The sequence below is a fragment of the Bufo gargarizans genome, chromosome 8, assembly GCF_014858855.1.
Source record: "Bufo gargarizans isolate SCDJY-AF-19 chromosome 8, ASM1485885v1, whole genome shotgun sequence".
NCBI classification, from domain to species: Eukaryota; Metazoa; Chordata; class Amphibia; order Anura; family Bufonidae; genus Bufo; species Bufo gargarizans.
Window position 1 is genome coordinate 171876748 of NC_058087.1, and position 21235 is coordinate 171897982.

At 49.8% G+C, this 21235-nt stretch overlaps 1 protein-coding gene across 1 annotated transcript in view; it reads left to right on the top strand.

Annotated features, from left to right (window-relative positions):
• Positions 1 to 21179, top strand: part of INTS1 (integrator complex subunit 1) — a 92613-nt gene extending 71434 nt beyond the window's left edge. Inside the window, 11 exon segments of the mRNA XM_044304992.1 lie at positions 73 to 299; positions 529 to 652; positions 8707 to 8834; positions 10987 to 11179; positions 11274 to 11401; positions 12873 to 12985; positions 13569 to 13682; positions 15881 to 15951; positions 17880 to 17971; positions 19208 to 19317; positions 20961 to 21179. Of these exon segments, the coding sequence (XP_044160927.1) occupies positions 73 to 299; positions 529 to 652; positions 8707 to 8834; positions 10987 to 11179; positions 11274 to 11401; positions 12873 to 12985; positions 13569 to 13682; positions 15881 to 15951; positions 17880 to 17971; positions 19208 to 19317; positions 20961 to 21076 (1416 nt within the window). The 3' untranslated portion in view covers positions 21077 to 21179.
• Positions 21180 to 21235: the final 56 nt, after the last annotated feature.

A 21235-nucleotide genomic window follows, 5' to 3' on the forward strand; every position in this document is an offset into this window, starting at 1 on the left:
CAAACATTGCTTTTTTGAAAAATATATATATATATATTTTTTTTCTAATATGTTTTTGCTCCCCTCTCACAGAAGGGTCGTGAGGAGTTTGTGCTGCAGCTTAAAGCCTCAGAGCTCATTTGCCTTGTGGACCTTATTATAACAGAGTCAGAAACCAGGAGCCAGGGGTCCGAGGGAGCCTCCTGCCCGCTCATCCAGTCTCGCCTGCCGCTACTAATTAACTGTTGCCATGGGAACCAGGAGAGCATCAGGAAGGTTATGGAGCATTTAACAAACTGCATAAAACGCTGGGGAAACAGGTGAGGGTCTGAAGGCTTTACGTTCCGTCGCCCTCTGAATCATCACTAGGCCGGTCCTTCTTGTCCGGGTGTTATCAGTCTGCTTCACCAAAGCCGTGGGAGATTTTCTGTGGATTGTAGAGTTAAGCAAACACATTTGTTACCTGATCCTCTCAATAGATTCTCCGTTATTACACGCGTGATCTTAAGGGTCGGGAGAAATCCTCTAATGCAGTGTTTATCTCTTCAGTTCTTTGGGGAAGCATTGCCGAGACTTTCTTCTGCAGCTTTATCTGCAGCTGCCCGAGATGATAACTCCAGTGCCGGAAATCTTGCTGAACAGTGAAGGCGTCACTGACAGCAGTACCTGTAAGGTAAGTAACTAACTGCTACAACCATTCCCTTAATGATTTTTTGGTAACACATGTTAGTCATTTACCGTTTAACTCTTTAAAGGTGTTGTCCAGGAATACATTTTCTAACAGTTGCTGACAGTTTGCCTCCTGTACTGAAAGCATCTTATTTACATGCTCCCTGCCGCTCTAGTCCTCTTTGGCTCATGCATCGGTCCGGGATTCGTTTTTTCTCGCTCATATCATTGGGGGACACAGGACCATGGGTATAGCTTGCTGCTGCCACTAGGAGGCGACACTAGGCTGAAAGCTGTTTGCTCCTCCCCTGCAGGCTATACCCCCTCCAGCCTGGAGAGAGCATATCAGTTTTTAGCTTAGTGTCGTAGGAGGCAGACCTCCCTGCTTTGCAGGGTGGCACTTTGATTATTTTATTTTATTTTTTATTTTTTCCAGAATCCGGATGGGGGGTCCAGGGTCGCTTGCGTCCCTGCATCCCCGGGAGGCGGGCCGGTGTACCTCGTCCACCGCCTTGCCGCCCCAAGAAGAAAAAGCGGACCAGGGCAGCCTCGCTCCCCTGCTTCCCCCCAGCTACAGGACTACCCTTTCTTCAGCCCTCTTCTGCCCGGACCCCTGTTGCCTTGTGCCAGCGGTCGTAGGGTGGTCCTGCTGGTGTTTCAACTGAGGGTGAAGTCTACAGATGAAGATAGGTAAGTGACTCGTCTCCCCTAGCCTCCCCCCCCCCCCCCCACTCACAGTATAACGGCGTGCCGTACTGCACGGCACCAGTGCCCCTGAGCGCCCGCCCGTCTGCCTGCCCGCCCGCCCGCCCGTCTGCCTGCCCGCCCGCCCACGCTCCCGCACCCGGTGAGTTCCGCCGGCACCTGTCGCGGATCTGTGCGCTCCGTCTCCCTCTGTTCTTCGCCGCTGCATCGCGCACGGCAGCGTCTTCCGTGCGGTCGCAGACGGCACTGCGCAGGGCAGATGCGCTATTCGCGGCGCGCCGGGATCTTCGCGGCCGCACGGCGGTGTCGGGCTCTTCCCCTCTGCTGCAGCGAAGCGGCCCCTTCTGAGCAGCCATATTATCGGGGACTTAGGCACGCTGGCCGCAGCTGCGGTCACGTGCACAGGGGTGGGCGGCGCTTGCGGCCCTCTTCGTTATCCTGCCGCTCCCGGGCTGTCAGGGGGCGCGGCTTATTCTCCCGCCCTGCTGAAACTTCCTCTTCCTCTCAGCGCAGCGTGGTGGACACAGGACCTTGGCTCCCGCTCCACTCTGGTAGGAGATAGATACCCCGTTCAGCAGGATATCAAACCATGTCTGACCCAGCCACTGACCCCCCTCAGGCAACCTGTGTGACCACTCACTATGCCTGTTCAGTGTGTTCAGCCAAATTCCCTCGGGGCCAGTCACTCTCACTGTGCTCGGCTTGTCAGAAGCCCGCGCAGAGCAATCCCCCTAGAACACTGCAGCCCACAGAAGCCTTAGATCGCCCTGTTCAGGGGGAACCAGACTGGGCAAGGTCCCTGTCTCGGGCAGTGGAGGACCTCTCTAAGGTTTCCCATTCCACCCTTTCTCTGTTGGGTCGTTTGGTAGATAAATCGCCACCGGTGCAATCCGCGCAACCGCATTGCACGCAAACCAGAGGCAGACCTCCTAGTAAGCGCCCCAGAGCAGGTAACCGTTCCTCCTCTGACGCCTCTGCATCCCCCCCTGCTCCTGGATCCCAGTCACAGGCGTCCTCCCTGTTAGGTGACGCACTGTCAGAGGGTGAGCTCGGGGATTCTGATGCGGATATGGATCTGGAGCACTCTTCTCAGATTGCTTCCATGGTGGATAGCCTGATTTCGGCAATAAGGGATACCTTCCGGGTTCAGGAGGATCTTCCCTCCACTAGCCAACAAGGGGTGTCGTTTCTGCGTGCGAAACAGACTCCTAAGGCTTTCCCGTTGCACGAGGATTTTTCTATTGTGGTTAACAAGGCTTGGGACCAGCCAGGTTTGCGTTTTGTTATCCCAAAGCGCCTGGACCTTCTCTACCCCTTTCCACGCGAGACAGTGGAACTGTGGTCCTCCCCGCCGAAGGTGGATCCGCCGGTGGCTCGACTGGCAAAATCTACGACCATTCCGGTAGCGGATGGTTCGTTACTCCAGGACCCGGTGGACCGTCGCGTAGAGTCGCTCTCCAAGTCAATCTTTACGGCAAGCGGTTCGGCGCTGCGTCCGATCTTCGCGTCCGCCTGGGTAGCTAAGGCGGTTTCGGAGTGGTCCGTCCGGTTAAGCCAGGACATTTTGTCCAACCTCCCGCCTGCTGAGCTCGAATTGTCTGCGCTCCAAATTTCACATGCGGGAAAATATATCTGTGAAGCGGCACTGGATGCTGGATCGATGGTCGCTCGTGCCTCAGCTCTCGCCACCTCGGTACGCAGGGAGTTATGGCTCAAGGCCTGGAAGGCTGATTCTTCCTCTAAACGTTCTCTCCTAAAGCTTCCGTTTTCTGGGGCTCGGCTTTTCGGGCCGAAACTGGATGTCATAATCTCAGAAGCTACGGGTGGCAAAAGCACCCATTTGCCCCAACCCAAAGCGAAGCGGCCTTTTCAGTCCAGGCCTGCGTCCTCACGCTTCCAGTCCTTTCGCCGCTTCTCGGGCACCCGTTCAGCCCCCACCTCCGCGGCGGGGCCACCCAACCAGGATCGGCGGAAGGGCCCATCCTTTAAGCCCCAGCAGGCTTGGCGTCCACGTGCCCAGCAACCTCGCGCAGCCCCAGGTAAGCAGCCTTCCGCATGAAGGTTTGTCCCCACCTTCTCAGGTGGGGGGGCGCCTTCTCCTGTTCCAGGACATTTGGCACGCCCACATTCCGGACGCATGGGCGCTCGAGGTGGTTTCCTCGGGCTACAAAATAGAATTCAGGTCCCTTCCCCCCAACCGTTTCTTCCCTTCCCAGCCTCCCAGGGATCCCGTCCGGGCCGCGGCTTTCTTGAACGCCGTCCAGTCCTTACTTCTGCGGGGGGTTATTTCTCCGGTACCTCCAGAAGAGCGTTTCACAGGTTTTTATTCCAACCTGTTTGTGGTCCCCAAGAAGGAGGGCGATGTGAGACCGGTGCTGGACCTCAAGCTTCTGAATCGCTATCTGCGGGTTCAGAGGTTCAGAATGGAATCCCTTCGTTCCGTTGTAGCCTCGTTGGTGCAGGGGGAGCACATGGCGTCTTTGGACGTACAGGATGCGTATCTCCACATACCTATTGCTACCATGCACCAACGTTTCCTCCGATTTGCCATCCAGTCGGATCACTTCCAATTCGTCGCGCTACCATTCGGTCTGGCGACGGCCCCGCGGGTGTTCACGAAGGTTCTGGCACCACTTCTGGGGATCCTGCGGTCCAGGGGCATTACCCTTCTCCCCTACCTGGACGACATCTTAGTCAAAGCCCCGTCAGCGCCGCAATGCGCAGACAGCCTTCGGATTACGATGAGCACGCTCACTCGCTTCGGCTGGATTCTCAACCGAAGGAAGTCATGCCTGTTTCCGACCACTCGGATCAGGTTCCTGGGTATGACGTTGGATTCCGAGGCCGCCGTGGTCCGTCTCCCTCTGGACAAGAGGTTGGGCATTCAGAATGCAGTGGTTCTGCTCAACCGGCAGTCGCAAGGTGTCGATTCGCAACTGCATGCGAGTTCTGGGGCTGATGGTGGCCTCATTCGAGGCGGTACCGTTCGCCCAGTTCCACACCAGGGTGTTTCAGCGGCTCATCCTGTCCTCCTGGGACAAGTCCCGGGATTCACTGGACCTCAGGATTTCGCTGCCTCAGCCCGTTCGCGAGGCTCTCGCCTGGTGGATGATTCCGGACAACCTGTCGTCAGGGAAGTCGTTCCTGCCGGTGTCTTGGACGGTGATTACGACCGACGCCAGCCTCCGCGGTTGGGGAGGGGTCTTCGGTACTCGGACAGCCCAAGGTGTCTGGTCTCTGTCGGAGTCCAGACTACCCATCAATATCCTGGAGCTCCGGGCCATCTACCTCTCCCTTTGCCATTGGACCACCGATCTGCGGGGCCGTCCGGTCAGGATACAGTCGGACAACGCCACAGCGGTCGCCTACATCAATCACCAGGGGGGGACGCGCAGCGGACCGGTGATGGACGAGGCCGCGAGGATTCTGCAGTGGGCGGAAGCCCATGTCCCGATGGTCTCGGCGGTCTTCATCCCAGGCGTGGACAATTGGACGGCGGATTTCCTCAGCCGAACGACGGTGGATTCGGGGGAGTGGGCTCTCCACCCGGAGGTGTTCGAGGACCTTTGCCTCCGGTGGGGTCGCCCGGAAGTGGACCTAATGGCATCTCGGTTGAATCACAAACTCCCGTGCTTCCTGTCTCGCGCAAGGGATCCGATGGCCTACGACGTAGACGCACTCGTGGCACCGTGGGGCGACTTCAAGTTTCTGTATGTATTCCCGCCACTGCCGCTCCTACCGCGGATTCTTCGCAGAATCAGGATGGAGGGTGTTCAAACGCTCCTGATTGCCCCGGACTGGCCGCGCCGAGCTTGGTACTCGGAGCTCGTTCTGCTCCTGGGGGACGCGCCGTGGCCTCTTCCACTCAGGCCCGACCTGCTCTCGCAGGGCCCAGTCTTCCACCAGGGTTTACATACGCTGCGTTTGACGGCGTGGCTATTGAAACCTTCCTGCTGAAGAACAGGGGTTTCTCGGATGCGGTCGTTCGAACGATGATTAGGGCTCGGAAGCCCTCCTCGGCGAGGATCTACTATCGTACGTGGAGGTCGTTCTTGAAATTCTGTGAGGACAAGGACCTCCCCTCCAGGAGTTTTTCCCTCCCTACGGTGTTGGCCTTTCTTCAAGCAGGTTTGGAGCTGGGTCTGTCCCTAAGTTCGCTGAAGGGGCAGGTTTCGGCCCTTTCCATTTTTTTCCAGCGTACGCTGGCAGTGCTGGGGCCCGTCAAGACCTTCATGCAGGGTGTTGCGCACACCGCGGTTCCATGTCGGCCGCCGTTACATTCCTGGGACCTGAATTTGGTGCTGGTGGCACTTCAGTCCGAGCCGTTTGAACCCCTGAGGGAAGTCTCCCTCCGCATGTTGTCGTGGAAGGTGGCATTCCTGGTTGCCATTACGTCCATCCGTCGGGTGTCGGAACTGGCGGCACTGTCGTGCAAGGAGCCTTTCTTGGTGTTCCATCAGGATAAGGTGGTGCTCCGGACGGTGCCGTCGTTTCTGCCGAAGGTGGTGTCGGCGTTCCATGTCAATGAGGACATTGTCCTCCCCTCGCTTTGCCCTAAACCTTCTCATCCTAGGGAAGTGGCGCTTCATCGTCTGGATGTGGTGCGGGCCTTACGGATCTACCTGGCCGCGGTAGCCTCCTTTCGGCGAGCGGACTCTCTGTTCCTAGTTCCGGAGGGTCCTCGGAAGGGTTTGGCGGCATCCAAGGTGGCGATTGCTCGGTGGATTAGATCGGCCATTCACGAGGCCTACCGCGCCAGAGGCAGGGTTCCTCCGCCTGGCGTCACGGCTCACTCGACCAGGGCGGTCGGGGCTTCTTGGGCACACTTTCACCACGCTTCGGCGTCTCAATTGTGTAAGGCAGCGACTTGGTCTTCGTTGCACACCTTCACCAAGTTCTACAAGGTGCATTCGTTCGCATCGGCGGATGCTGCTCTTGGCCGTAGGATCTTACAGGCCGCAGTGTAGTGGCTCGACTGTGGAGGTGAAGTCAGCGGTTTTCCCACCCTGGGGACTGCTTTAGGACGTCCCATGGTCCTGTGTCCCCCAATGATATGAGCGAGAAAATGAGATTTTTGTGAACTCACCTTGTAAAATCTCTTTCTCGCTTTATTCATTGGGGGACACAGCACCCACCCATTGTTGTTGGTTTCTACTGAGACCAGTGGTCCAAGTTACCGGTTGGGACTGAGGTCAGGTTCGGTTGTTTGGTTGGACTGTGGTCTTCCTGTTTTGTTTTGTTTCGGTATGTTTCTCCTACTGCTGAAGCACAAACTGATATGCTCTCTCCAGGCTGGAGGGGGTATAGCCTGCAGGGGAGGAGCAAACAGCTTTCAGCCTAGTGTCGCCTCCTAGTGGCAGCAGCAAGCTATACCCATGGTCCTGTGTCCCCCAATGAATAAAGCGAGAAAGAGATTTTACAAGGTGAGTTCACAAAAATCTCATTTTTCCCCCTCCCTAGTATGAGCATGGTCATCTGACCTGCTTCAGCAGTGATCACACGTCGAGAGACCTTACTGCTGAAGCCAGCGGTTGGCTGCAGAGGATAAGGTGACCATGCCCTTGTTGGTGGAGGAAGAAAACAAACCCCTTGCCAAAAGATGGTGGCGCATGAGCAAGCGTGGAGGACCAGAGAAGCGGGGAGCAGGTAAGTATGATCATTTCAGTACGAGAGGCAAGCTGCCAGCAACTGTTGGAGATTATGTATTCCTGGACAACCCCTTTTAAAGGAGTTTTCTGAGGATAGGCCATCAATATCAGACTGGTGGTGGTCCAACACACAGCACCCCCCACTGATCAGCTAGTTGAAGGAAAGCCTTCCCTTCATTGTTTACCTGCTCGCCATCGACAGCGCAACCGCGAGCAGCTGTAATTACAAGCCGTCCCATTCACTTCTATGAGATGGCTCGTTCCTATACACTTGAATAGTAACGAGCCGTCCCATTGAAATGAATGGTATGGCTTGTAGTTACACCTGCTTACCGTCGACATCACTGCCTTCCCTTCAGCCAGCTGATCGGTGGGGATGCCAGGTGACGGACCCCCACCGATCTGATATTGATAACCTGTAATATCAAAATCCCAGAAAACCTTTTAAGGACAAGCTTTTTTTTCCCCTCATTTTCTTACTCTACTCCTTTTTTTATTTTATTTTTTTATACATACATCTTGATCGACTTTTATATCGACTTTTATTCATTTTCTTTACAGGCTGATTGGGGAGAAACAAGAATTCTACCATTGTTTTTGTAGTTTATTAAATGTGTTTTTTTTTTGGCCATTTTATAGTACCATGGGACCATTGTGATATGTATATATCTGTGGCAGAGCAATAATCGGTTAATGGAATTTTTCCATCTTCTCATGTTATGGATTGTAATTACGATATAACAGTGCGGGTCTGACCTCTGAACCCTTTGGCATTTTGCCTGCACAGCGCCACTCCCAGCCATTTGCTGTGCAGGGAGCTGCAACATGGGCTCATGTAGAGGGGTAGGCTCATCTCACATATTGATGGCATGTCACTAGGATATGTCATCAGTTTCAGGTAGGTGTGGGGTCCCACCTCTGGAACCCGCTCCTATCACCGCTCCGGAACGGGGCCCCCAAAGTGAACGCGAACCCTCTGCTATTTTCAGAAGTCCCATAGAAGTGAATAAAGAGTTCACTGCTCACGCGCGGCCAGCACTCCATTCACTGCTATGGGACTGCCAGAAATAGCCGAGCCAGCTCTTGGCTATTTTCGGAAGGAGGGTGGCTGCCTTTGCTTGACTGCTCTCTGTTCACTTCCGGGGGCCCTTATTTGGAGATAGGAGTGGGTCCCAGGGGTGGAACCCGGACCTATATAACATTGATGACATATCCTATGGTCCAGTCCCACATCCCCATCCATGTTCAGGTGAATGCTGGAGCTTACCGTATACCTATGACTACGTATCTGACTAAACAAAGTGATCACCCTTTTTTTGCTATGTGTGTTATCTCGTTTTTATAGAAAGGTTAGACACTTAAATGTCTGTAACAAAATAATTAATTTTTCATTCATTCATTTTTTTTATTCTTTGATTAATTTCAATAATAAACCCAAGTGCAGCATTAAAGTTAATCCTAAATGCTGGCGTAATCCCCATATTATCCGAATGAAGGGTCGGGACAGACAATTGTCATTTTGTTAGCCCTGTCTCTGCCAAACATAGAACACTTGAATCCGCTGACCTTGATAGTACAGATAATCCACTGATTGTTTCCATGCGTCCTCCCGTCTGTAGTGTTCACGCTCTGCCTTCATTGTGTGCTTTTCTGCTGAGGTTATAGCTGACTAACGTTCTTGCTTTCCCACCCCCGTTCCTGTCAGATGGACGTTCTCATACACCGCTTCATTACACTTCTGGCCGACACCAGTGACTGCAAGGAGAGTCGAATGTCAGATGCCAATATGGCTTGTCGTAAGCTCGCTGTCGCACATCCCATCCTGCTGCTAAGGTACATAGTCAGCACCAAGCTTAGGTCACTTGTGGACTATCTGCATCCGAGGAATACCATTGCCAAGTCCTGGTTTAAGGTTGTCGCAATACCAGAATGCACCTCACATTAACCTCGCATTGTCCATTATGATACGAGGTCCATGATGGGGTTACTTACTATTAATGTGAGACACATGGAGGTACTAAAGTAATAACACCTTGTGCCTCATATTAATAAGTGACTCCATCATTTATCTCACATAATGGCAACATTGGGGTTAGTACGTCACATTAAAGCCAATGTTCCTCTATGCTTCTGGTCAGCCGTGGCGCAGATCACTGGAAGGAAGCGGAACCCTGTGCTCACATTCTCCCTCTCAGCCAGTTTTTTATTGGTGGCACAGTGGCTGGTGGCTTCACAGTCCCTCCCTGACTTCACCCTCAGCTTTTTCATAGGTGGCAATGGCCGGCTGCTCAAGAGAGCAGCTTAGTATTAAAAAACAGGAATCTCTGTATCGAGCTGAACCGGGTATCAAAAAATTGAGGCTTCGATACCTAATGCCTGGCTTAGTAAATACTGGTATTGCCCCAAATTAGTGATGTCGGAGCATCTTCTCTAAGATATCTGCATTTGGCCGGTATTCCGCCTGCAAATAGGTAAATAAATTTACAAAGGTGGGGTTCCCTTTTTGCTTGCACAGGTGTGCGCCTGCACAGTATGCCAGTGTCCAATCAGAGGACAGCGTATCGGACACAATCACTGACAAGGGGAATGGTCCGTTTTCAAGAGCCCTGCTTGTAGGCACTGAATGCAAACTTTTATTGTTTGCTACCGGAGGAAAACGCTTCAGTTTTGTCCTCATTCATTGTCAGTGGGTACAAAACTGAACGGAACAGAGTCCGCCAGAATGCATTTCATTCCTTTTTGGTTTCGTTCCCATGCTGCACAGAAAATCGCTGCAAGACGGATCCGGCACTTAAAACCATTGTAAATCAATGGGCGCCGGATTCGTCATGGCTATTTTAGAGATAATACAAATCGGATCCATTCATAATGGATGCTGCCAGTTGTATTATCTTTAACGGAAGCATTTTTGTTGATCCATGATGAAAGTAGCTTTAGCGACCCGGCGTTTTGCTCAGGGTCTCTGTCATCGGTTTATTCTTCTCTTAGAGAGGAGCGTAAAACTGGTGACTGATTCTCCTCTGTGGACGGTCTCTACTTGTTAGAAGGATCGCTTGGCAATAAGCTGATGACAAAGTGTCCCCCTGCTGGGACCCCTTGTGATCAGATGTAATCTAATGGGAACCCTGGCAGTAAGCATGTGCTTTCACAGGGGAAACCTAGTATTACACAGTGTCCATTCAAATCAGGGCAGGAAAAGTCCTCCAGGACATGAGACGCTCTTTATAACCCCTCTCGAATCTAGACTAGAGGCAGAGCATCTCCCCTCCCCCATTGACTAATTCTCTAATGGGTTTTCTGAACTGGATAGCCCAATTTAAGTGGTTTTCCAGTAACAATTATTTTTAAGCAAGTTCCCGCTGCATGGCCTCTGAAAGAGAAGATTAAAGGGGTTACTCCCATCTTAGACAATGGGGGCATATCGCTAGGATATGCCCCCATTGTCTGTTAGGTGCGGGTCCCACTTCAATGGGAGAGGCGGGGAGCTCCAGCCACAACTCTGCCCAGCTCAGTTCTCCTTGTAGGTGCGGGTCCCAGAGGTGGGACCCGCACCTATCAGACAATGAGGGCATATCCTAGAGATATGCCCCCATTGTCCAAGATGGGATAACCCCTTTAATACTCATCTGCTTCATGTCGCTTAAGTGATCCGCCTGCCTTCACACACTGCAACCCTGGTCCTGGCATTGGGCAGCGTCACACGCACCGCTCTAGCCAGCGGTGATGTGGCCACGGGCAGCACTTTACCACTGGACCATGCCCACAGCCTGCCAGATCTAAGCAGTGCCAGGAACGGAAGATGGAGAGAGCAGTGGTGTGCAGACCACTGGATCGACGTGGACCAGAGAAGTATGAATCTTCAGGGGCCATGCTGCGGGAACTTGTTGAAGAAATCGTTACCAGAAAACCCCTTTAAGTTGTCTTCTGCATAATGTTGATTAGTAAAATGCCCTGCTTGTGTATAAGTCTGACCATTTCCTTTTAGACACTTGACGATGATTGCAGTTCTCCTTCACGGCCGTGTGCACCTCAATTTCCACGAGTTTCGTCAGCAGAACCATCTCCCCTTCTTCACTCATGTCTTGGGCATTCTGGAGCTTCTTCAACCCCAAGTTTTCCACAGTGAATACCAAGAAGCCTTGTGGGATTGTCTTATCTCCTTCATCAAACTTTTACAGGTACTGCATGCTACACCTTTTACGGGTGCCCTCACCCTGCTGATGTATATAGCCTGTAGATGAGCTGAAGAAATAAATTCCATCTTCTGTTCAGAATTACAGAAAATACTCCAGGCAGCTGGGCGGCTTCATCAGTAAGTTTGTCCAGTTCATCCACAAGTACATCACGTGTGACGCTCAGGCAGCTGTGTCCTTCCTGCAGAAACATTCAGACCCCCTACAGTAAGTGGTGCAGACCATGGCTGCTCTCTGTTCTCAGTGCATATATGCCCCCATTGTCTTATAGGCGCGGGTCCCATGGGACCCCCACCTATATCAAGAACAGAGCCCCGCAAGGTGGTGGCTGGAGGACTCTGCTTTGGCCACCACCAAGCCGGCTCCCCATAGAAGTGAATGGGAGTGTACCGCGCATGCGAGGCCCCCGCTCCCATTCATTTCTATGGGGTCGACGGAAATAGGCGAGCCAGCGCTCTGCTATTTTTGCCGGCCCCATAGAAAATAAATAGAGGGCGGCAGCACATGCGCAGTGTGCCCTTCTTAATTTGCAGGGCTCCGTTCTCGATATAGGTGCAGGTCCCAGCGGTGAGACCCGCACCTATAAGACAATGGGGGCATATCCTAGCGATATGCCCCCATTGTCCATGATGAGACAACTCCTTTAATGTGACTGTTTTCCTAACTGCAAGCCATCTCTGTCAGTATTGTTCTGTACGACGCTCTTCAATGTCACTGGTTCTGTGAAATCTACCTTATATTGAATGCGAGTTTACCTGATTTGGGCACAATGTATGTTTTTAGGGGGAACAAGCAAAGTGCATGGCCCCCACTTCCCTCATACATTTTAGATTGCTGCAATCTGTAATGTATAGGGGATACCAAATACCTTAAAGGGGTATTGTGGTTAGAACATGCCATCCCCTATCCACTTGCTAGTAGAGAACAGATGCTGGGACCCCCATCGATCACAAGAATGGGGTGCCTGTGACCGCCGTTTGAATAGAGCATGCAGACAACCGCTCCATTCATTTCTATAGGACTGATGTAGACTATCTCCATCGGTCCCATAGGCTTTGAATGCAGAGGTGAAGAGTACATGATCGACCAGAGCTGCATTCAAAAGGGGGATATGATTCTAATGTACTTGTGATCAGAGGGGGTCTCGGTAGTCTTAAGGGTCCATTCACACGTCCGTATTTCTAGCTACGCATCCGTTCCACAATTTTGAGGACCTGCAATCGCAGACAAGAGTAGGCATTTCTATCATAGGGCCGGCTGTGTGCATTCTGCAAAATGCGGAGCGCACATGGCTGGTGTTCGTGTTTTGCGGATCCACAAATTGCGCACCGCAAAATACTGACGTCTGAATGGACCCTAACACTTATTCCCTGTGTAGTGGATATGGGGTAACTTGTTGTTACTGGAATACCCCTTTTAGCTGACAAAATACACCAGCTGACGGTTGTTCCTCCTACCCCCCACATACACTGTGTTTGGCTGAGCATGCAGATTTTTGCACAAGGTAGAGGGGGAATATGCTGCTGCCAGAGACCTGGGAAGTATTGGGACGCTCCCATACATATTAGTCAGCCAGTGTGTATGCCCAACTTTAGGGCTATAGTTCTCCAGCTGTCGGTGCACAGAGCTGGTATTGTTTGCATTACTAGTGAACACGTCTTTGTATATTTTCTTACAGTGGTTTGTCATCTGAGAACAATGACCTTGCCACCCTCAAGTCTCTCCTGGCCGGTCTGAGCTTGCCCAGCAGAGGTGGGACTTTAGAAAAAAGTCAAGATGAAGAGAAAGAAGGTATGTAACTTGCATACTTTCATAATTCTCGGCTACCCAGTATAAGGCTAGTAACATCACGAGGAACAAAGAGCTTCATGGAGAAATGTTTATACCAATAGTCCTCTGCCAACCTAGCTTGCAGTTGCAGCAACCTCAAAGTGCATCTGTCAGCAGTTTTGTACCTATAAAACTGGCTGACCTGTTACATGTGCACTCGGCAGCTGAAGGCATCTGTGTTGGTCCCATGTCCATATGTGCCCGCATTGCTGAGAAAAAGGATGTTTTATTATATGCAAATGAGCCTCTAGGAGCAACGGGGGCGTTACCGTTACACCTACAGGCTCTGCTCTCTCTGCAACTGTCACACCCTCTGCATTTCGATTGACGGGGCTGGGCGTGATGATGTTTTCACTGCCTGGTCCTGTCAAAGTTGAGGGTTGCAGAGAGAGCAGAGCCTCCTAGAAGTAACGTTAACGGCCCTATTGCTCCTAGATGGGTAAGAAGCATCTGGCATGTTGGTTTTGTGAGGTGTCTATAGTCTGAAGTCATTTTATGCCGATTATCACTGTTATATTTTTATATTATTTTTTCTTTGGCACAGATGAACCTGCTGCAGGCTCCCTTCCCTTGGTCAGTGTCTCCATGTTCACAGCTTTAACTGCAGCTGAGATGGCCCCTTACCTGAAGAGAATCTCTCGCAGCCACACAGTGGAAGGTAACCATACGATTTTGTTCTTGAACTGTGTGCACATTGTAAAATGTAAAGTTTTGCTAACCATGAGTGAGGGCGTTATTACAGTTGTGTAGAGCATCCTCCAAAACGGTGATCTGCAACCTGTGACTTTTCAGCCGTTTTGAAGCTATCCAATATGTTTCACCCTTGTTTTGATTATTTTAAAGGAATGTCATTATTAAGGGATTGAAGTGGTCTTGTTAAAGGGGCTGTCCAGTATTTTACTATTGATGGCCTATCCTCAGGACAGGTCATCAATATCAGATCGGTGGGGGTTCAACACCCGGCACCCCTGCCGATCAGCTGTATGAGGCGACGGCGCGCGCAGTGTCATCTCCCGTCTCTCTTCCTGCTGCTATGGCAAAGCAGCAGAGGACAAGAAGGGAGATGGCACGTGCACGCTGCGCGCGCCGTCTCCTCATACAGCTGATCGGCGGGCGTGCCGGGTGTCAGACTCCCACCGATCTGATATAGCCTGAGGATAGGTCAATATTTAAAAGCCCGGACAACCCCTTTTAAGTAAGCCATTGTATGAAATGTCCATAGAATTATTTCTATGGGAAAACATTTTTTCTTTTTTCTTTCTTTTGCCCTACTAATTTGGCAGCATAAGCATTTCAAATCTCCAGTGACCGAAATCACAGTACATTGTATGTGAGGTGTTAGTTTCCTATCATTAAACGCTATGAGCACAGCTGAACATTTTTAATAATGACCAATTGCAAAAAAAAAGATTTTTAGCCCAAAATCATAACAAAATGCCCCCGAGGTGTACATTGCCTTTCATGAATAGGGTCTTCTTTTACCTTGCATTAGTTAAAACTGATGGCCTAGCCATTGGTTAGGCAATGAATATTAGATCGGTGGGGGTCTGACTCTCTTTTTTTTACCCCCATCAATCAGCTGCTTGAAGTGACCGCAGTGTCTGCCGGGCGCTGTGTCCCCTTCATTGTTTACCGAGCACAGCTCTATACTCCTAGCCTAGGCTGCGTCTGGTATTCCATTCACCTGAATGGTACAAAGCAGTAGTGAGCTGTAACACCGGCACAGTTACTACTAAGTACATAGTTGTGCCCCTTCAAACGGCTAATTGGCAGGAGTGTTTAGATTTGCACCCCGCCTGATGGATCAAATATTGATGGCCTAATCTAAGGATAAGCCATCGATTTTAAAGAACTGGATGATCTTTGATGATGCTGAGCAGCTCACAGAACAAGTATCTCTGTGCAGTGGTCTGATGCCGTCAGTTGGGGGCACACAGGTAATGGAGGGGCTTGGACTATTCTAGGGCCTCGGCAAACTGGCTGAGCAAAGCAGATAGATGTTAGTTGTATGATTGTTCACACGGCAGCAGATTTGCTTGGCTCGGCTGAACATGCATGTTTAGAATAACGGAGAGAGCGGAAAATCCCACATCTGCTGTCCAGTAATTGTCTGACGGCTCCATGCAGTAGTGAATGGGGGGGGGGGGGGCTGCTGTTCCCAGGGAAAAATGGCAAGTGTACTTGGCGCTTCACAAACACGGCATCTTCTTCATTCGGCATACCTGCTGTGGTGTTAAAGGTGAACCTACACCTAAAAATGTAGTGGTCCCGAGAGATTGGCCCAGCCCTCAGTTTGTTGCCTTTTATACTTCACACGGACCCGGATTGGCTTGAAGATGCATTCGGTAATATGTAGCTGCGTCTCCTCGCCCACAGGCTAGAATCACTTCTGATATTTCCGAACCCTTTGGAAGCACTCCGCGGTCTGAATTTATTAGAAAGAGCCAAATCTAATTAAAGAAATCCCACAAGCGACCGAGATCTATTGAGTTTTGATTTCTTTTATATATATATAGATATTTTTTTTTTTTTCATTTAATGCACCTCGGTTACACTGCTGGTAATTCTACGTCCATGGCTTAGTCTGCCTGCAATCTGATCAGCTCTTGAAAGCCAAAGCATTGCCCCAGGCAGTGGGAGCCGTGCAGAGCTGGCAGCTGGGCCCCCTCTCCCAGGATCCATGCCGATCTGTCATCACACTTCATTCTCTCCGCAAAATGAATTGCTTGATTGAAAAGACTGTGTTCTGTCCCAGCCGCCGATTGTGTCCTGCTGACCCCGCTTCGCTTCTCTTCTGGCGTCGGCTTGTGATGGATTTAAGTTGATGTATGTTGGACTTGTTTCCTTTTCTTCTAGACATCCTGCAGGTCCTGAGCGACATAGATAAAATGTCCATGCGTAGGCCTGAAATCCTCTCCTACTTTGCTGTGAGTATGTCCATCTGTGAATGCTGTGTTGTAGGATCTTGCGCTGTTTATCTGACAAGACGCTTCCTTTCAGTCGTAAAAACTGCATCCAAGTGATTACATTGGTATCGCCTACTACATGTGTAGCATAAAACCATCTAAATCACATTTTAGGGCCGCGTTGTATACTATACTATCGTACCCTGCTGAAAACGGGCAGCGAAGCGACCTCCACAAGTGTCGTGCATGACTGTCACTCAGCATGCTAGGAACATCAGTATGGCACAAGGCTTGTCCTCATAACCTGACAGGTTTAGACCGCACCTTGTATTATGGTCCGCATTTTGCCAATCTGCAAAACACAATTTCTGGAATGGAACGGGCTGCCCATAATAGAAAATAGAAATGCCTATTCTTGTCTGCAAAACACACAAGAATAGTACATGTTCTATTTTTTGTTTTTTTTTGTGGCTCCACGGAACGGAGCAGCGGATGAGGACAGCACACGGAGTGCTGTACATATCTTTTGCAGCCTCATTGGAGCAAAATGGGTCTGCCACCGAGCCGCAAAAAATGTGGCGAACCCAAACAACGTTTGTGTGCATGAGGCCTTAAGGCGATCCTGCTGTTAGATCCCTCCATGTTATCAGTCCTGGCACACCTTGCTGGTCAAGAATGGTGCTTTTTGTGCTGGATGATAGGAGGTCTTTACTGGGGCACCCTATCTATATTTACTATAAGAAAGGGTGTCAGACGGTTAAACCATAAAGGCCCGACCCGGGACAGACCTCTATTGGTGCAGCGACACGACCATTGGGTAGGTGAAAAGGTTTCTTTATTGGAAGGCTAAAAATTCTATATAGACATCGCGCTTCCGAGCTCTAGGGCTCCTTTTTCAAGTCTGATTGTAGTCTTGTCAAGCCGTGGTCTATTTAAAGGACTGCTTGAAGCTGTTGTATAATATACCAGCAGCCGCAAGCAGTCCTTTCAGTTCCATTGTGTTGCATGTCATCATCCGCAAGCAGTCCATTCGAAAGGATCGCGACTTGACAAGACTACATCCCGGCTACAATTAGACTTGAAAAAGGAGCCCTAGAGCTCTGAAACGCGTTGTCTATATAGAATTTTTAGCTTTCCCATAAAGAAACCTTTTCACCTACCCAATGGTTTTGTCACTGCACCAATAGATGTCTGTTCCGGGTCAGGCCTTTGTGGTTTATGTTGTTACATGGGGTTATATCAATAGAACGGGTTGTCTTGGGGTCCCTATTGGGGTACGTGAAGGTCCTAGATGGTGGGTCCACCATGAGCCAGAAAAGCTCCATAGAACATCTAGTTGGCCATTCAGTGGCCGCTGGTGGTGGTTGGCTGAGAGAAGCGTGACCCATGGTGATAAAGCGATAGGCTGATCTCGCATCCGGCTTCTGTTTAAATAGGGGATGTGTTTTGCAAGAAACCCCCCAGTCCCCCCCCGTAAAATGAAAGCGGATGTTCCAATACCGGACTCCCCCTGCAGGTAAGTACAGTGCTGTTTCTGGAGAACAGCGGCCATGTTTTTCTAATCCTTGACAATCCCTTTAAAACGGTGAATAGGTTTATATGAAGGAAAAAAAAATCCAGACGGAGGAGATTTAATTGATTTTTACCATCTGCTCATCAGGATTGCAGTCGGTGCATAGAAGCCAGGAACACAATCGTGCTTGCCTGCGAAGCGAGCAGTGTGTAATTTCCTAAACCGTCAAGTATTCCTGGTGGGCCTGTTTGCTCTTATTTACACAGCAGGGGACACGGCCATCTTGTTCTAGGCCAGTGCGGTGTGACCAGGGAGCAGGACGTGAATCGCCTGTGATCCTATATACCCAGTATGGGGGAGAATCAATGTCGTACGCTGCGCACTTTCTCTATTGATCTAGTAAGAGCCGCATGCCTCTTCTTTCTCCTTTTCACAGAGTGATTTTCAGAGACTTATGAGCTCCACAGAGGAATCGTGTCGCAATCAGGCCTTCGCCCTGGCCTTACGCGCCATTCAGTGTAATCCCAGGTGAGATCCGCCGCTTTGTTTGTGAAGGTAGCTTTTTGCTTCGCATTGTTTCTTTCCTTTTAGCTCTGAAGTGTAGAGGAGGTCTCGGTTACATACGTGGGCAGCATATTAATCAGCACAATGTGGAAACTGAAGATTTACCATTGGAAATGTTTGTTTTCACATGTGAAAATGGTGCAAATGGTGTGAATCTGTAGTACGTCCTGCCATTTAGAAAGCCCTTCTGCAATGTATGCCGGGTGTGGGCTGGTCGACCTCTATCATACACATGCACGTTATAGGGGTGTGAGAAAATTGGGCCACATTGAAGGCCATAGGCTTCTGGTAAGTTATGTGTAAAATGGCACATATGAAGAATCCCGCTCATACACATGGAGTAAAGCGCTGAGGAATATATTGGCGCTATACACCTCCATCAGTTTTGCTGGTTACTGCAGCGCTGCTTTCATTCATTTCATTGCAGTAACGAGCTCTATGCCTTGCACACCATGGACAGAGCTGTGTAGGTCCGGCACGGACTTGCGGTGCAAGAGCTACTGCAAAACAGCTGATGGGCAGGGGTGCAGGGTGTCAGACACCAGCCAATCGGATACTGATGGCCTGTCTTGTAAGAGTGGACAACCCCTTTAAAGGGTCATTCTCATCTCAGACAATGAGGGCATATCGCTAGGATATGCCCCCATTGTCCGATAGGTGTGGGTACCACCGCTGGGACCCGCACCTATATTGAGAACGGAGCACTGAAAGTGGTGGAGGGCGCATGCACAGCCGTCCTCCATTCATTTTCTATGGGGCTGCCGAAAATAGAAGTGAATGGGAGCGGAGGCTGGTCATGAGCGGCGCACTCCCATTCACTTCCATGGGGATAGCACTTGGTGGTGGCCGGACCGGAGTTCTCCACCCACCACTTTCCCAATATAGCTGGGACCTGTACCTATAAGACAATGGGGGCATATCTTCGCGATATGCCCCCATTGTCTATGATGGGGTTGGCTTTGGTACAGATTCTGCATTGGCACCTGCTGGCTACACCTCTGAAGAACATTTGTTTCGGACTCTCTGCTGCCCCCTCTGGCTGCGTTGTGAATGTGCTGTTTTACATGCAGCCTGTGCCCTGGCATCCACTAGCTTAGTGTTCACACTCTAGAACAGCAAAACTTCCTATTTGCACCATTGCGTCCCTCCACGTGTATCCCCTTTACTCATGTGAATGACTCTTTCCTCTTTTGTGTGCAGTATTGCTGCAGATTTCCTGCCCACCTTCATGTACTGTTTGGGCAGCCGGGATTTTGAAGTGGTCCAGACGGCGCTACGGAATCTGCCAGAATACACGTTGCTCTGCCAGGGTAAGTGTGCTTATACCATGTGCTTATACCATTCATCTGTTAATTAAGCTAAAAGCCGTTTTCATCTTTCCCATAAATAAATGTGGTTATAATTTAATGCCTATAATGGAAAATAATAATAGCCTTATCGGATGGTAGCACAGGAGGATCCATGCAACCAGAAAAAGCCAATATACTATGTCATGCATAGTACAGGGTCTGAGGTGGCATCCATTAGGCTTCTCACTTAGTTTTTTTTTGTATGTAAAAGGGCATTCTCTTCCTTTAAAGTTATGGTATTTTGCTAGCATAAGCCTTTATGATCGGGAGGGGTGTTACATCTGAGAATTCAAGGCTATGTACACCTTCAGGGGCATTTTACTCATTTTGGGCTGAAAAAAACTTTTTCAATTGGTCTTTATTAAAAATGTTCAGCCTTTTCTGAGATACAAGGGTTAAAAATGAGTCTGTTTGCAAGCTGTCACAGTCCATCTTTGAAGCCCATCAGCTGTCTGCTCATGTGTAACTCTGATCTTCTGACCTCCATAGACACTTATTTAAGCCATATTCTTATCTGGTTGATAAGAACTAAGCTATAATGAGTGTCTAGGACATCAGAGATGAGAGCTATACATGAGCCAGCAGGTGACTAGATTCACAGTCAGTCTTTGAATCCCATCAGCTGCTGACTCATGCGTAGCTCTTATCTCTGATTTTCTGACCTCATAGACACTTATTTTAGCCATACTCTTATCTGGTTGATAAGAACTAAGCTGTAATGAGTGTCTAGGACATCAGAGATGAGAGCTGTACATGAGCCGGCAGGTGACGGGATTCAAAGACGGACTGTGACAGCTTGCAAACAGACTTTGTATGTCAGAAAAGGCTGAACATTTGTAATAAAGTTCAATTGAAAACATGTTTTTTTTTTTTTTATAGCTAAAAATGAGTAAAATACAGTCATAATTTTTTCTAACAGCTGGTATTATGTAATCTTCCTGTTGTCTGTGGAAGATTTTGCTTCATATTTTGATACTTGGAAAATGAAAAATGTTTAATAAGCATAAAGTTAAAAACAAAATACAGTCATAAAAAATTGCCCTAAGGCAGCGATGCCCAACCTGCGGCCCCTCCAGGTGTTGCAAAACTACAACTCCCAGAGTGCCCTGACCTCCTACAGCTATCAGAGCATGTTGGGAATTGTAGTTTTGCAACAGCCGGAGGGCCGCAGATTGGGCATTCCTTGCCCTAAGGTGTCGATAGCCTTTAGTGTAGGGCTGCAGCCAATTACAGTCATTTGAATGGGAGTCGAGCTGCAGTGCCCTGGGCATGGTCGGCACCGCTGTGCAGGACAAGTAGTGAATAGGGACACAATGCTAAATAGTCATTTCAGCCACTTCATTCTCAAGATCTGTGTGAATCTAGAGGTCGGACACTCATGACCATAAAGTGATGACGTTTTCTAGCAATATGCCTTACCTGCCAGGAATAATACCCTTTTCACTTTCTGTATTGATGTCCCAAACCCAAATTCTGGTAGATTTGTTACCCAGCGCTGCGGCGGCTCTTCCCAAGCAGTGAGAAGGGTTCTAGTTCACGGACCCCCCTATATTTTGTAGAAAATGTACTATTGTCTGTATATCTGTTCTTCTCTGTCTCTACAGAGCACGCAGCCATACTTCTGCACAGAGCCTTCCTGGTGGGTATGTACGGACAGATGGACACCAGCCCTCAGATTTCTGAAGCTTTGAAGCTCCTGCACATGGAGGCCATGGTGTAAATCCACAACTAGGACTTTTTTTCATAATGGAAGAGGACAGCGTGACATAAAACATCTTATCGTCCTGTAATTATTTTTTATATTAAAATGGTTTCGGACTTGATCATGGCTGTTTTTGTTTCATTCACATTTTATATAATGTACAAAAAGGATCTGTTC